General features: G+C 35.5%; 1 protein-coding gene across 3 annotated transcripts in view; it reads right to left on the bottom strand.

The window, feature by feature from the left end:
* Nucleotides 1–1,813: 1,813 nt before the first annotated feature.
* Nucleotides 1,814–15,793, bottom strand: part of FGL1 (fibrinogen like 1) — a 28,392-nt gene continuing 14,412 nt past the window's right edge. For all 3 annotated transcript variants that reach the window (XM_068681492.1, XM_068681491.1, XM_068681493.1), the window contains exons 4-8: nt 11,809–11,968; nt 10,455–10,552; nt 9,960–10,048; nt 9,203–9,390; nt 1,814–5,540 (exon numbers count right to left, since the gene is read on the bottom strand). In XM_068681492.1, coding sequence (XP_068537593.1) covers nt 5,381–5,540; nt 9,203–9,390; nt 9,960–10,048; nt 10,455–10,552; nt 11,809–11,968 — 695 coding nt within the window. In that variant the 3' untranslated portion in view covers nt 1,814–5,380. The remainder of the gene's footprint in view (nt 5,541–9,202; nt 9,391–9,959; nt 10,049–10,454; nt 10,553–11,808; nt 11,969–15,793) is intronic.

The raw sequence follows: 15,793 nt of genomic DNA, 5'->3' as shown, positions 1-15,793 counted from the left end.
GTTTTCTGCGACTTAATTATTTACATAACTTATCGGGGGAGAAATGTTTGCACTAGTCTACAAATGTGATATTGCCTGAGAAAATACAACAAGTACAGAGCACCATCTAGTGCAGGATATCCCTAACATAAAAGTCCTTCTGCTCCTATGTCACTTGACTGTGTTTATCTAATTTAATTTGAACATTTCTCATGTTGTAGAAGGAGCCAGCCCAGTGGCTCCTGTGGCAATATAATTACTTGGGACCTTCAGCTCTGGAAATCAATGCTGGAAGCACGGAAATTTGGGTAATCATTTGTGAGAAACATGTACTTGTAAGAGGAAGTTGTTTATCTTGCTGCCCACAGTGCTGGGTGATACATTCATTACAACAACACAGTCCAATCTAGCTATAAACCACGTTGGACATTAATTCTCTCACCAGATTTAGAGATCTAACTGCCATTTTAAGTGACTTGAGTGCACCATTTAGTTCCTCAAAGCCTTTGCTCGGCTTCCGCAGAGCCTCAGCTAGCCAGGTTCCTTTAGCTGAGCATTCACCGGTTGTGTATGCAAATCGTGACTAATGGGTGAGATTGAAGATTTGATTGTCATTAAGAAATGAAGAATTGGAGGAAGCTGAGATTCTGTAGGAGACAGGGAAAAGACTTACCGTTAATTGCTGAGGAACTGCAGAGAAAAGTGAGCTACAGGTTTTTTATTTGTTTGTTTGTTTTCCTGTTTTGTTTGTTTGATTTGTTTTGGTTTTGCAAAGGCCATATTTTGATTCTTCTGGAAGCAAATAAATACATGATTTCAGTCCCAGGGTTGATTAATCAATATTTGAATATCAACACTCTTTTTGATGTGATCTATTTAGCATTAGGGTAGGATTAAGAGGAACTGTCTTAGTTAACTGAAGATGTAGTGATGACAAGCTGGATTGCATTCTGCACTAAACAAAGGTTGAAAAGGGCCCCAGAGAATTCAAAAAGATGATTTTTCATGAATGCTATGTTTTCAGCAAAAGGTAATAGAGCGTTGAAGAGCCACTGTCACTGTAAGGTTTCACATTCTCTTCTTATGTAGAAGGTGAACAAACATTGTAACTAACAGAAAATGAGAAATCCTCTCTCTCTAAGCATCTGTTGCACATGGAGTTTGGCTGAATGCTTGAAACCTTGCTGATTTCCCAGCTCTCAGACACTCTAAGGAAACAGCAAGCACACAGTCATACTTATTTCAAAGTACCTCCTGGTGTTGAATAGCTCTGGTTTTTGCTTTCTACTTTAAACTTTAATAGTCAATTAAAACAAACAAAGAAAGAAACGAACAAAAAGCAAACAAGAAAACAAGACAGAAATAGGTAGACATGTTTGAAAATCTAGATACAGAATACTTTCCTGGCTATTTTTTCTGCTCTTTCTACCTCTTTCACAACTGCCAAAGAGCACCTACTACTGAAGCTAGGGAAAAAAAAAAAAAAAAAGTGAAAAAAAAAAGTATAAAAAGTTGCATTTTCATTCTTGAGCTAATGAGGAGTAAATTAAAGAACCATGATAGGAATGTTAATGGATGTGGCAAGCTGTGGTTCAATTTGTTTTTCTGGATATGTATACCATTTTGCTAACAGCAAGAAGTAGCTTTGACAGAGCAGAGAAGAGGTTCAAGAGCTGGTGTTAGAAATAGCAGTGTGGGGGATGCTGGGGAGACACAGACAGTAGAGCTGAAGAGACGAGTCTCCTGGAAAAGAAGCAGGTCAGAAGTAGGCCTCAGCTCATTGTCAGCGTGTACTAAATGTTGTAGCAAAAACAACTGTTGTAACACATAGGGCTCTTTTACCACCCATTTAATTCACCTGGGCTGTGGTTTCCATTGTTTTAATATCCAAAATGTTTAGCAAATGGAAGAAAATGGAACTAGACAACTGAAAATATAAAGATGTTTCCCTTGAACAAGTATTACAAGAAGAGGCACTTCTGACTGCATGTTGCTTGTAGCTATGATTATGTTCTTTATGAAATCATCACTGACAAAACAGTTTCCTTGTTATTTCCTTGATTCTTCTTCCTTTTCTTTTGGGTTATATGATTTATATCAAGAGATATGCATTCATCTTCAGCTATTTGGGAGTTATTATGTTGTTCTAATGCCTGAACAACAACAATAAAAAAAAAAAAAAAAAAAAAAAAAAAAAAAACCTGGCCTTTGCTCTTCTATCTTGTAAGAATAAAGATTCCCCTACAACATGTTCATACTTGTTAAGGAAATAAATAATTACCAACAGGACATGCCAGGCAAATAAAAGAATACTCGTGGCTGGTCTTCTATGCTGTAATCTCCTTTCCAGAAGGTATTTAAATTTCCTCTTTGAAAATAAAGCGGTTGTTTATCTGAGAACAGTTATATGACCATTTTGAATTACAACTCCTCTTTCACATGTAACCAAAAGGATCAACAGAGAAAAAGCCATAGAGCCAAAATGCCATGGAGCAACAAAAGACCATAGAGATGGTAGGAATTAAAAACTGTATTTGTGTATTGCTAGCAATATGCTAGGTGCTTTTCAGACAGCTAGGATGCCAAAGACATTATTCTGAAGAGCATTCAGTCCAAATAAATGTATAAATGCATTTTGAGATGTACAAAGAAAGATTTGTTCCTCCATTTTATGATTTCCAATATAGAAAAGGGGGTCAAATTTTACATCAGAGTATAATAATTATATTCCACCCCTCACTCAGCTGGAAGATGTCATTAACATTCTCATAAGCAAAGAGGATGGATTTATGTTGCCACAAACAACAACAAAAATACTGCAGATTTTATGAGAACAATTTGTACACATTAGCAAAAGTCCGTGCTAGACATCCAACTTTGTTGTCCTTAAATCTTCTATGTCTTTCATTTAAATTGTTATGTGATCTGTCTTAATACTCTCCAAATATATGAGCTAATCTTTCCATTTTCCTGTGAAAAATTAAGACTGTTTTTACAATTTCAACATAATGTTATCCATGTTTTTGCAAGGAATTAAATATTTCTCCTCCTAGAGTAGCAAAATAACTTGAAAATCATGATACAAAATACTGTACTTATATGTTTTTAAACCACTCCAAAACTCCCATTGTGTTTTTAATGACCCAAACCTATAGACTTGCTCCCAGAGTTATGCAGGAACATATTTAGAATTCTCTAATTAGATTGGATACATATCAGACATCGAATGCTGAATATATACATGTACATATTCATATATATGTATACACACCCATACATACAGAGGCTAGGGTGTCTTCTTGTCAGATAGAGAATTTAACTTGGTTTAACTTTTTAACCAAGGCTTCAGATAAGCAATTATAGAGCTATCCATTGTTCCTCTCGTGCAGGGATACAGGAATGTGCTAAAAACTAGAAATCTCTAGCAGAGTATCTCTTGATACATTAAGAAAAAGGCTGTATGATCTAGAAAACCTCCTATTACCACAAAAAGCTCAGACTGAAAAATCTCTGTATTCCAAATGTTTATCAATGTTATTTTTACAGGACAATTTTCTTTTTAGCTGCCTCAACCCCGTTTTTTCTTAACTTCCATTTTCTGGTTAGATGTAATTTATTTCAGTGAGTGAGGTACTGTTTTATATGAACCTCTCTTTTTTTCCCCAGTTGTTCTACAGATTCTGCATCCCTTATTCCAAGCACTTATTTCAAGGATTCTCACCCAACTTCTGTTTTTAGAGAATGGAAATGGAAGGAACAAAGGCTATGCAGGGAGTTCTCATTCGGCTGACATGTATTCATATAAATATAGATGTGAGATGGCTGGTAGATTGCCAAAAGTTATTATGTTAATCTTGACTGAAAATCGTCTTGAGGTTCAAATACTGTATTTGGACAGGAGGAGATAGATTTATAGTCCAACCACAAAAGTAGCATCTGTTTTGTGAAAGCAGGAAAAGAAAAGTGTCTAAATTTGGCTCAGATCCACGTGTTTTATAAAATCATCATTCTTATCTGCTCAGCTGAAATGGATTACATTTCATCAGGTAACTTTCTAGCGAGTGTGTCTATCCTTCTCCATGGCAGAATGCATCAACCAGTATTTTTTATTATTATTGGCTATTACAGTCTACTGTGGTGCTAGGCACAAAAGCTATGGATAGGCAGAATTTCTCTTATGATTTTTCTTGTACAAGAATAATGTGGATCTGTAGCTTGAGAAGGGGAAAAGCCCAGAGAGCCAAGAGAAAGACAGAAGAAAAGGAGAAGATAGAGGCTTAGAAGCAGAACCACTTAGAACTGACTGAACAGGGCATTCAAACTGTGAGAGCTGTGGAAGTTAACAGGTACGTAAAGATAGTAAGGATTTATGGAATCAAGCGCTAAGAACTGCTAAACGCCAGATTCCAGACTGCACGTGAAACATAATTCCCTCTACACATGCATTATGTTCAAAGCATAGCTCACATTAAAATTAGTTGCAGCTTTTGTTATTAAACCTTTTGGTAAACTCCAAAATGTCAATATACTAAAGTCCAGGATATCTATCTGGTTACCAGAAAGAAGAAAGGCATAATTACTGACCATCTGAAAATCTTTGATTTAAATGAAATCTCTAGAAACTCATTTGATTCTTGCCTAGTAGCATCCCTTCTCTTCCTCTAGTTTCCTGCATCATTCTTTATGTTTTTTATATATGTTCTGTACACAACACATGCAACAAATAGAAGGAATCAGAGGCATTTACAGACAACAGCTTTCTTCTAAAGCCTTGGTTCATTCTAGAGAAAGTACATCCACTGAGTAAACCAACCTTAAGGTTCTATTTAGATAATTTTTTGTGTGCAATGCATACAATTCATTTTAATTTTTGAGACATGACAGTGACAATATATTTTTCTATTAAAAAAGTTAAAGGATTTGTAGGCACTTTTCATAAAATCATCGAATCACAGAATGGCTTGGGTTGGAGGGGATCTTTAAGATTATCCAACTCCAACCCTCCTGCCATGGGCAGAGATGCCACCCACTAGATCCGGTTGCCCAAAGCCCCATCCAGCCTGGCCTTGGACACCTCCAGGGATGGAGCATCCACACCCTCTCTGTGCAACCTGTTCCAAGACAAAAATACTCCATGCTTACAAAGATGTCCTTATTCCTAGGCAAACTCTGCCTTTTAAAAAAACAACAAACAAACCCATAGACATATTAGCAGTAGTGTTTGTATCTATGAATTCATAGGCCAGATTCTCTTCTGATTTATGTCTCATAAAGCTTTTAGTTGCAGAGGAATTATTCCAGATTTATATAAGCATATATGAGAAGCAAAAATCTGCCCATCCGTTTTAGTTTGGATTGATTTGCTGAAAGATTAACTGGACAAATCGTCTTAATAAAATACTTAAACAATATTAGGTTCAAAGTCTGCTGGTCTGACCTTCATTACAACAGATTTCAGAGAATACCACCACCCATGCCAAGTGTACCAAACAATTCCATTGTCCGTCTTCGCAGTATAGGGGCCTTTGTAGTACAAACCATTCAGGTTGGCTGAGTGACACCTGGTGGAAAAGTAAAGGAAAACATAAATAAGTCCTCTTGTCCAAAAGTGGAGAGCATTTGTAATTTCTCTGCAAATCAAAAAGTCACTATGTTGTTAACAGCCCAGTCTGACAGCTGCAAAAATTTACATTTGTGGACTTCAGTTCCTCTACACGTGAAGAGTTTAATTAGGGGACAATTGCAAGTGCTTATACCATCTTTGAAACAAAAAGTTATTTCTACGTTTTCTACAAGTTTTCTGACATCAGTAGGTCTCTGAGTTTTGCCTGCTAATCTGTTTCAATGGAGAGTGATTTCAGAGTCCTTCAGGTCATGTGTAGCAGCAAAGCATACAACAAGCAAAACTCTAGGAAAGAAATAGTGATGCTTTTTATTGTTAACAATTAATAACAATAATATTATTATAGCTAATTAAACATATATGTACCACTTCACTGGATCATCAGAGCTGGCATTTTATTGGATTATACAAACTACATTCTTTCTGGCTGTTAGACACACTGAAATAGAAATGTTGTTACAGTAGTTAAAAATGCTACTAAAAGCTATCAAAACCCAAAAGGCTTGACTAGATACCACCACAATCTTGATACTCATTTGGCATTTCTATGAGAAGGGAGGAAATTTAGATCCTTGTGTATATATGGAAAGCAAAATGGTTGTTTCTTCTGCAGCACACATTAATAAAGCTGCTTTGCTTATCTGCCAATTCAGTATTTTGTTATTAGTGTTGTTAATATCTAACTGTCCCACACCACAATGGATTTCCAAAGCAGACTTCAGAAAATATTAAAACAGAAACAGTCCAAATGGATATTATTACTGGCAAATGCTAGTCCCTTTGGCTTTGCTTACACTTTATTAACAACAGGTTTTGAGAACTGAAATAGAAACAGTGATAAAAATCTCATAGGAAAATTCTCTTACATATATGCTTATTTACTGCTTACAAGTTTTAAGCTGGATTTTGGTAATAAGCTGGTTGAGAATAAACTGAAGATATCAAAAGTGACTTCATTTTTGATAAGGACAAACTTGTATGAGAGCTGTCACAGCCTTTCTAGCCATTCAAATCCTGCACTGAGCAGGCACTTTATTTACTTTAAATCAAAACATTTTGGTAGAAGGATCATAATTGATAAGAGGTATCTAGATCAACGGAATCCTTTCTTCTACTTCTTCTATTGGAAACAGTCAAAAGTTGATTTTATCGCCAGTAATATGAGCCAGTACTAACTTGTAATTAGTGCTGGGAGGCATTAAGACGAAGAATATGCAGTATTCTGTAATAGACTAGATACAGGCTGAAGTAACTGGACATACTAAAGAAATAATTGGCATGCAATGATATGAAGCAACATCCATTACTCACAAGTCAATAATCACCTTAGAGTTAGCCTATGTTCCTCTTTTCTTTCTGATAGGCTATTTTTTAAAGCAAAAAACTGCACAGCAATAGTTTCAGAGGCACAGTCAACTCCCAATTATCCACAGACATTTTATCTGAGTTATATACTAACTGTATATGCAGAGAGATGGGGTTGCTTCTCTGGGAGAACTGGGAGTGCTGGGGGAGACAACGTGCTCATGTCCAAACAGACTCATTAGCTCTTACTTTCCCATTGTGAACCTACTGATCTGTGCAGCATCTTGGATGAAGGAAGCCCTATGAACTGGGTGTAGTACCAGCAAGAAGGTAGCTCTGGGGACTTGCATCCAAGCTGCAAATCTCTGCTTACAAAGTCACGCAGAGAGACCGTTCTGCTGCAGAAGTCCAAGTTAACAAGTGCAGAGCTGGAGCAAGACCAGTGGGTTTAAATGAGATATGTGCTATTTCCTGTGCCTCACTTGTATCACGTCCCTTGGTATTCATATTATCTGGGCATTTCTATATTTCATTAGTCCAGATAGCATAGAGCTGGCTACAGAAAATTCCTGCCTAGCTGCGAGCTCCTATACAAACCAGCCAAGAACACTAATTCCTTCTATGTTTGCTAATCTGTGCATGACATATTCGTGTTCTTGGTGCTTTCCTTTCTCTGGGTCTGCCAGCGCTGTTCTTTTGGGTAGGATTTCAGAATAGCAAAAATCTCTAGTATTTTGCAGGATTCAGTTTTTTAAGTTTAACATTAAAAAAGCCAGTAGCAAGACAGTGGAATAACACTACTAGTCACTCACTTTCATTATCCAGACAGACTGTCCCTTTAACAGTGTCAGACACACAGCCATAATAGGAACTAGCCTGGTAGGAGTCAGCTATCTTTAGTAGTTATGTAGCACCAACTACAAGGTATTCATAACTGTCAATTATGCCATGTAGTTAGTATTGCAAAGGGATCACTTTTCTGGTCGGACCAATCTGATATTTTAAAAAAATAAATGAAAAATAAAAAGAAAGTTTATACAAGACAAAAAAAATATGTAGTTGACTATAAGTGATTGATGATTCTCTGTTAATAAACTCCATGTCATGGTATCACAGTTTTGTGCTATTTGAAGTCTAGACATTCCTCTAAATCCACAAAAGTTCTGATTTCATTGGAAAAGTATCTCCAGCACAATTGCTTTTCTCTTTTACGTCTTATCCTTTATGAAAACTGAAAAAAAATAAATGTCTACGTGTGATTTTTTTCTATATTTCTCAAATAATCTGCCAACCTACCATCCCTGAAATATACTTAAATAATTAATTAATTGTGAAACACTGGGGTAATAGCTACCTCATTATCAGCTAAACTGGTCACAGCTTAAGACTACTTATTGAAAAAGAATTTGGAAAATGAGGAGTTAAAAAACAGATACAAAGGATGACACAACAGAGGGAAACAATGGAGTTGATCCAGCCTGGCAGTTCCTGCCAAGTCAACTGAGATCACAGTGAGAGAGTACTATGCTTCCCAGAGCTGTATTTTAAAGCTATCTATTACACAGATACATTACATCGTTTCTCTTTATGGCTAGATTTATCTAATTAATTATGTGAAACAACATAGTTGCCTATACAGGCAGTGCTAAGGTTTATCCTTTCTTTTGAATTGCTATTTTGTATTTAGGGATTGTCTTAAAATTCTTTTACTGAACCCTATTAATTTATTTTTTTCCTCTTAGCCCAGTCATGTGCACTGAGAGAAACTGAGTGGATGCATTCCCATCTTGATATAGAAAGGATAACAAGAATGAAATGCTGTGAACTGAGGTGAAAAAACTATGGTTTATTAACCCAGCACTAGCTTAACTCATCAGACATTCGTCAGTGCTGCTGCATCTAGTCTAGTGAAACAAAGGAGAAATGCAGGAATGAAGTACAGCAGGGATACGTCTGCAAACTCTACATGACCTACTTGTGTAAACACTGGTTACCTTAAAGGGACAAAATTGTGTCCTCCTTACTGTCTGAGAACAAAGGTGGCCAAAGCCCATGGCAAACAGGCAATGAAATGCAAACGAAATGGCAAATTTCACAGACACCTTGAGTTGTTCAGTATGTATTGGCACTTCTAATGCGGGTCTTGGTCCTATCAGCACTGAGATCTCTGGTAGGGGTCAAGGACGGATTGCAATTACAATAAACAATGCATATCCTGTCTTTGACTGTATGTTATTATTGTATGAATACATACAAAGTAGAATAGTTGATAATTCAGTTATGAAATTAAAATACCTGTTAAACCACCAACCAGCCTTTTCCTCTTCAGCACAGTTGCCTTCATAGTTGTCATTGTCCCTGTCTCGAGTACTGAATTTCATTCCTCGATGATCAGCCCACCATTTTACTTCAGGATGAAACCCCCCTGTCAGGGAATCACCAGCTGTGCCAGAATATTCACCACAGTTCATCTCATAAGAATGCTAATGAAAAAAGTGAAAAAAAAAAAAAAAAAGTAATCCAATGTAGCTTTTAGCTTTTAGCACATCAGAGAGTGAAACCACACAGAAGAAACTAACCTGTTCTATTGTTCCATTCGCTACTATTGATATGCCCAGAATTGTCATGGCACTTAAGCACTGCATGCTAGCTAACAAGGGACTGTACAGATGCTTACCAGGGTAAAATTTGTCAATAACTTTGTGCATAAGCAACATAAAAACATTAGAGTTAGTTTTCAGTACCTATTAACAAATCAGAACATTGTGTACCATTATTGTTAGAAATATAAATGAAAACGGAAAAATGCTTTTATCCATGACTTCTAGAACAAATAATTCACCCAACTTACAGAAAGAATGAAATCAGTATATCCATATAAATGACTATTGTTACATATTTGAAAATTGCAAGCATTTGTAAGAAAGAATACAAATTAATAAGGCTCTAAATAAATCTTTATGAAAATAAAGGAACATGTATATTTAGTGTCTCTGTCTATAGAATCTACATTTTCAGTAAAACTCCCAGTTATTATTTAATATTTAATTACCTCTTCACTGGCAACTCCAAATCTTGTATATTGTGCAAAACGCCGTTCTCCTTCAAAATCAGTTAGATCAATTCTTAAAGTATAGTTCCCTTAAGAAATGACAATAAAAATTATTTTTGTTAAACTAGCCAATCTCACTACTTCTCAGAGCAGAGCATTACAGTAGAATATTAAAATACTCATTATGTTTTTATCACGAATCTTATCTGTATCATCACAGCATATTATGTGTTTTTTTTTTTCTTTATGCTCATTAAAGCATATCTTGCTATGTTTCTATTTATTCACATGCTTCATCTTCGAAAAATTTAGAATTATTCCAATACAGATTTATATACATATTCAATACATATTCAAATGTATTTTGTTCTGAAACTTTGGGGAGGTCCACGCAGACAAACAACACAATTCAAGATTTGTGCTAACAAAAAAATGGCCTGGAAAGAACAAAGAATCAGAAACAATAGAAGATTATTGTCACAATACAAATCTTACCTTGACTGGTCAAGTAATGAAGATTTTTATTTCCAAGCCAATATTCACCATTTGTCAAAACAAAATTTCCAAAGCCTTCTTCATAGTCAGTCCAGCCTCTGAAAAGGAGCATAAATTACTAATTTGAGTAACCAAAGAAGTATGTTTGAATATTTATTTTATCATACAATCATAGATCACTGAATATTTTGACCTGAAGGAAAACCTTGGGAGGTCGTCTACTCCAATATCCAGCTTAAGGCAGGGTCAGTCATGAGATCAGACCAGGTAACTCAGGGCTTTGTCCAGTCAGGTCTTGAAGAGACTTCACATCCCCTTTGGGCAACCTGCCTGATCATTCTCACAGTGAAAAAGATTTTCCTTATATCTGGCCTGAACTCTTTCTTTCAATTTATGTGCACTGTCTCTCATACACCCAAGAGATGCTATTGTGAGAAGCCTATTTTTTCAAGGATTTCTCAAACAACTCAGTTTTCTTAGTGATCTCCTTGTAGGATGACAGGTTGCTATTGGGTCCTACTGAATCCCTCTCTTCTCCAGGCTGAATAAGCCTTAGATCCGCATAAGGATGTAGATATCTGAAATGCAAATTGGACAAAACAGATGTCCTACAAACCTTCTTCTTGCTTCTAATATTTGCATATATATATATTATATAAAAATTTCACTTCTGGGCATTCCCTCTAAATGTTTGAGTCTTGGCAAAGGTAAGGAGCTTACATGTCCACATATCAAGTGCTCACACATTTTATCTTCCCTGGAGGCATTTTACTATGAAATACAAATTACTTCATGATGGGTTTCTCTCATACTTGTGTGCCAATGGTATTTTATTTCCAGAATACAGCTTGCATACTCTTTACATTTTACATACTTTTTACATTTTTACTATTTGCAAATCACAAGGTAGTCCTTTGCTTGGCATTAAGAGTCCTTGCTCCAAAAATAGTTAATTCATTTGACATTGAAATGTCCTTATGTAAAATGCACTAGTCAGAAAAAGACTAAAAGAGATGTCTTCCTATTTCAAGGACATTGTATTGATTTATCTTTCTGTCTAACATTGTGCACACTGCACCAAGTCCAACAAGATGCATGCTATGAAGAGTGTGAAATTAGATCTTAAATACTTTGTTGACTTGACCTAGGAGAATTGTTTTGGATCATACAGACAGTTTGTGACAGAGCCAGAAGTGATACCTCATCTGGAGGCTGTTCCACAGCATAACTGTTCCTACTTTTTATCTGACATAATAACTTCATATAATTCTAAAGTTAATGTTTAACTTAGTTCCATCTGGTTTTATGTTTCTCCACTTTGTTTCCAGTTTTAATGACCAAGTCTAGTACCTACCTATCAAAATTCTGGCTGCCATCAGAACGCCTCTGAAAAACAGTCCAACCACCCCCTTCAGACATGTCACAGAAGGCCAGGAATTCATTAGGACTCTGGATAGGTTTCATCTTATAAAATCCACTTTGCTTGTGGCCATCGTTGTAGATTTCAGCACAATCTGTTCATAAAACATCCATTGGACACAGTTCTTTTAATCCTATACTTACTGACAAAACCAGAAAACAAGTCAATGAAAGAAATCAAGCCATGTCAGGTAAAGTCACATATGAACCTGGCTAATAGAAAGCAAATACCTCTGCAAATACATTTTTTTATGACTTTTTGGCATTTTCTTCTATTTATGTTGCTTTAAAACTTTATTGAGCTATAATTATTTTGACATTTCTGTGAAAGAATCTTTTTTTCCACCATAAAACACTATTATTTCTGTCTTCACTCAACTAGCAAAATAATTCCTCTGGTTTAGGTGGCGCCACTTCCAATTTACAGTGGTATAATCCACATTCGAATCCTGTTACAATCATAGAATTTCTCTACATATAAACCACTCGGTAATCTTCAAAAACAAAGATGTGCTTCTGTGTCAGTCCCCAGAAGAACTGCCGAACAGGAGAGAATGGAATCACCAGTGTTAGAAAGAGGAAACAATTGCTGGACCTGATACTGTTATCCCTTGTATCAAAGAGGTGCAAATATACACAGAAGACTATCCCCCTAAAAGCCCAATGTATGTCTAAAATCATACCACTTCGGCTTGATACTAATTTTTAAGTCTGGTTTGGGTTGGTTTTAATGAAAGCAATGACAGAATTTAGAGCTCATGAAAATGTAACAGCAATGTAATTGCATAATCTTTTTTCCTCTAGGAGCTAAGAAATGAAAGGAATTCTTTGTTTATATGTAATCAGTACGTACCATCAAGCAGTCATACAGAAAAGATGTATAATTTTCAACATTTCTGTTTTTCCTGGCAAAAGTAGAGCTTATTAACTGCAAGATTTTCCCTGAATGCATTATGAACGTGTTGGCTGAACTTCCAGGCCATATTGGAACTTTGTGAACTATTATATTTCTTCTTAGTGAAAACATCAGTGAAGATTAGACATAGAAAAAAATAAACAGTTTATAATGAAAACAAATAGCTATGCCAGGATTTGAACAAATCATAAGAGGGAAAAAAAAAATAAAAAAAATACACCCTTTAAAGGACAACCAAGATGTCTTTGTAGAGAATGTTTGACTGCCTTGTAGAAATACGTTTTTTGGTGTCCATTATTTTTCTTAGTAGGTTAGCAAAATACCTAAGTGCATTTTAATCTTAAGCAGGTATATATATGGAATTCCTTCCTCATTGTCTAATTCCAAATTATCCAGCTCTGTTGACATTAAAATGCTACAGCAGCTTGAATGAAATAATGCAATATCAATGGGGAAAAACATTTACCAAGCTATAGTAAAAAAAAAGTAAAAGTAAAAGTAAAAAAAAAAGGGGGGGGGGGGGAGGGGGAGGATGGAGAAGAATCAGCAGAAACTGAAAACAAGAACTTAGATTTGTTATCCAGAATCACATTTTAAGAAAATAAACAGAGGACAAAGGAAAAAGACATTCATCTGAATGTGGTTTTAATATTTTTTTCCAGTAAAAAATAAGTCAACCATAATAATAAAAAAGTCTTCTAGGACGCTGAATATGTAAATAAATATATAAATAAAATTTCAAGTCAAACTCATAACTGCTTTCAATTTTATTTTAATGGTGTTTTATTATATGTGATGCCTTGGTTTATGTTGTGATTTCTTCCAGAAGCATAAATACTACAAGTATATTCAAGCAAGCCTATTAAAACTTATAGAAGTTAGGACTCTCTAGTGCTGGACAACTAGAAAGCAACGCCATCCAAGAATCAGACCCCCAAATTGTATTTTTCAATCCAGCTATTGTTTGGGATTTTTTTATTATTTTAGATGAACTTGGACCTCACTCCAGCAATGACGGATTAACACACTGCCTTCTTCCACTGCAGAGAGACTAGATCACCACCAGAATAAAAACAACTTAAACCCAGTATTTTAGAAACTGTGAAGTCTGGAGCTGAACCTCACTCAGTCACAGTTTTGCAACATAAAGAATATAAGAGATCCAGATATCACAATTGCAGGCTTATTTGTGTAAACATGGATGCTTCAGGGACTTTACAGATCAGAGCTCACACACCTATTGTATTAAACAAGAGGATTGTGCATGGCAGGTGTTTTGTTTTGAGTGTCTTTATCAGTTTGGGGTTTGGACTTGGATGTTGAGCATCTTAAGTTCCAGTTAAGTAAGGTCATTAAATTGCTAGCCATGTGTCCATCTGGTTCATGATTTTTCCTATTTTGCAGAGACATCCTATTTTTGAATGAGTTACTTAATTAGCAGAGTATGGAGGACTTAATATATGTTGGGATATTGCTGTCTCTTGTACAACAAGAGTCTCTAATATATTACTTCTTTAATCCCATTGCCTTTCAAATAATTTCTAAAACTCCTTCTTTAAACTATTCTGCAAGTAGAATCAAACTCTCAGCTTTCAAACTAGATTCAAACATTCATTTTGGGTTAGCAATTATAACACTATACCCCAATGTTAAAGGAATAAAAGTACGATTCTGATGGAGAACATCTTTACTGGTGATAACACAGAATACCAAAGACATTTTAATATCCCTTGGTCTGTTAGCAATTTGACCTAAGACTGTAATATGCTGCCAATTTTTGGCAGTTAAGCATCTTAAAATGGGAAAGATTAGTAATGGTGTACTGAACAGCTTCTACTTCTACATGCCAGTTTTCAAAATGTTCTGTTGGAAGAACACTGTAAATTTAAGGTAGTTGTATTTAGTAATCTCTCCGTCCTCTGAGACCTTCCTGGTCATTTAGTTCATCTGCCTTACCTGTATTAAACTAAATCATTTGGGATGTAACTCTAAGAGTTATTAGGACGAGTATGTTCTATAGCACAACAACAGTTTTACCACATTTAGGAGATAATTAATAATTCATTAGGAATTTCTTAGATGGGAATGCTCAAAAGCTTCAGGGTTGCAGAGGTGCTGTACTTGCAATTCTTTAGCATGATTTGCCTTTTTGTAACAGAAACCAGTCCTTTTCAATGTGCAAAACCACAAAAGCCATATTTTCCCCATAACCAGCATAGTCTACAAATGGTTTCATTTTATGAGGAACAGGCCACTAGAATTATCTATTGCTATTATTATTATTATTATTATTATTATTGGTATTGTTAACTATACTAGCATCTTATGGTTAGGTATTATTTTTTATTTATAGTATTCCTTTAAACAGTTCTCTCTTATACTGAGAGAAACATCAATTGAAACCTTACTACTGTTTGCAGCTGAGAAAGAAAAGACTGCAAAAGCAGTCAAAAGATAGCTAAGCCCCTAAAATCCTTTTGGGCTTTGTCTGTCAAAATGCCATCTTAAAATCTATTAAGAAATCAAGAGACAAAGTAGATCATACAGCTACTGTGTAATATATTTTTTCCATCATGATGTCTCACTTAAAATAAACAAAAAGTAAAAGGAAACCATTTTACCACATTCTCCTTCCAACCACTTGAAAGGTATAGCTCTTCGTAGCAAGCATGACTTTCTTCTGAGTTATCATAGATGTCAGGGTGCCTGTACAACCCCCTGGTGGTAACATGACCAAGATAACCACTGACATTATAGGAATGTGAGTTTACAAGCTCTGTGTGTGAGCACAATATCTGAAACTATCTTTTCTGAGATGATGGTTGCCTCTAAAATGATAATGTGAAACGGTGAATTATCAGTGATGAAATTTACTGAAGTTGATCGTCAACCAGATTAAAAAACAACTGGGATATCACCAAACTATTATCAGTTGCATTGCTGATACTGATTCTAAATGAATTTTTCACTGATTGCTTTTTAATTATGTGCTATTAATCAATAA

This window comes from Anas acuta, chromosome 4 (assembly GCF_963932015.1).
Source record: "Anas acuta chromosome 4, bAnaAcu1.1, whole genome shotgun sequence".
Classification (NCBI taxonomy): domain Eukaryota; kingdom Metazoa; phylum Chordata; class Aves; order Anseriformes; family Anatidae; genus Anas; species Anas acuta.
This window is presented reverse-complemented; position numbering and strand designations above follow the sequence as displayed.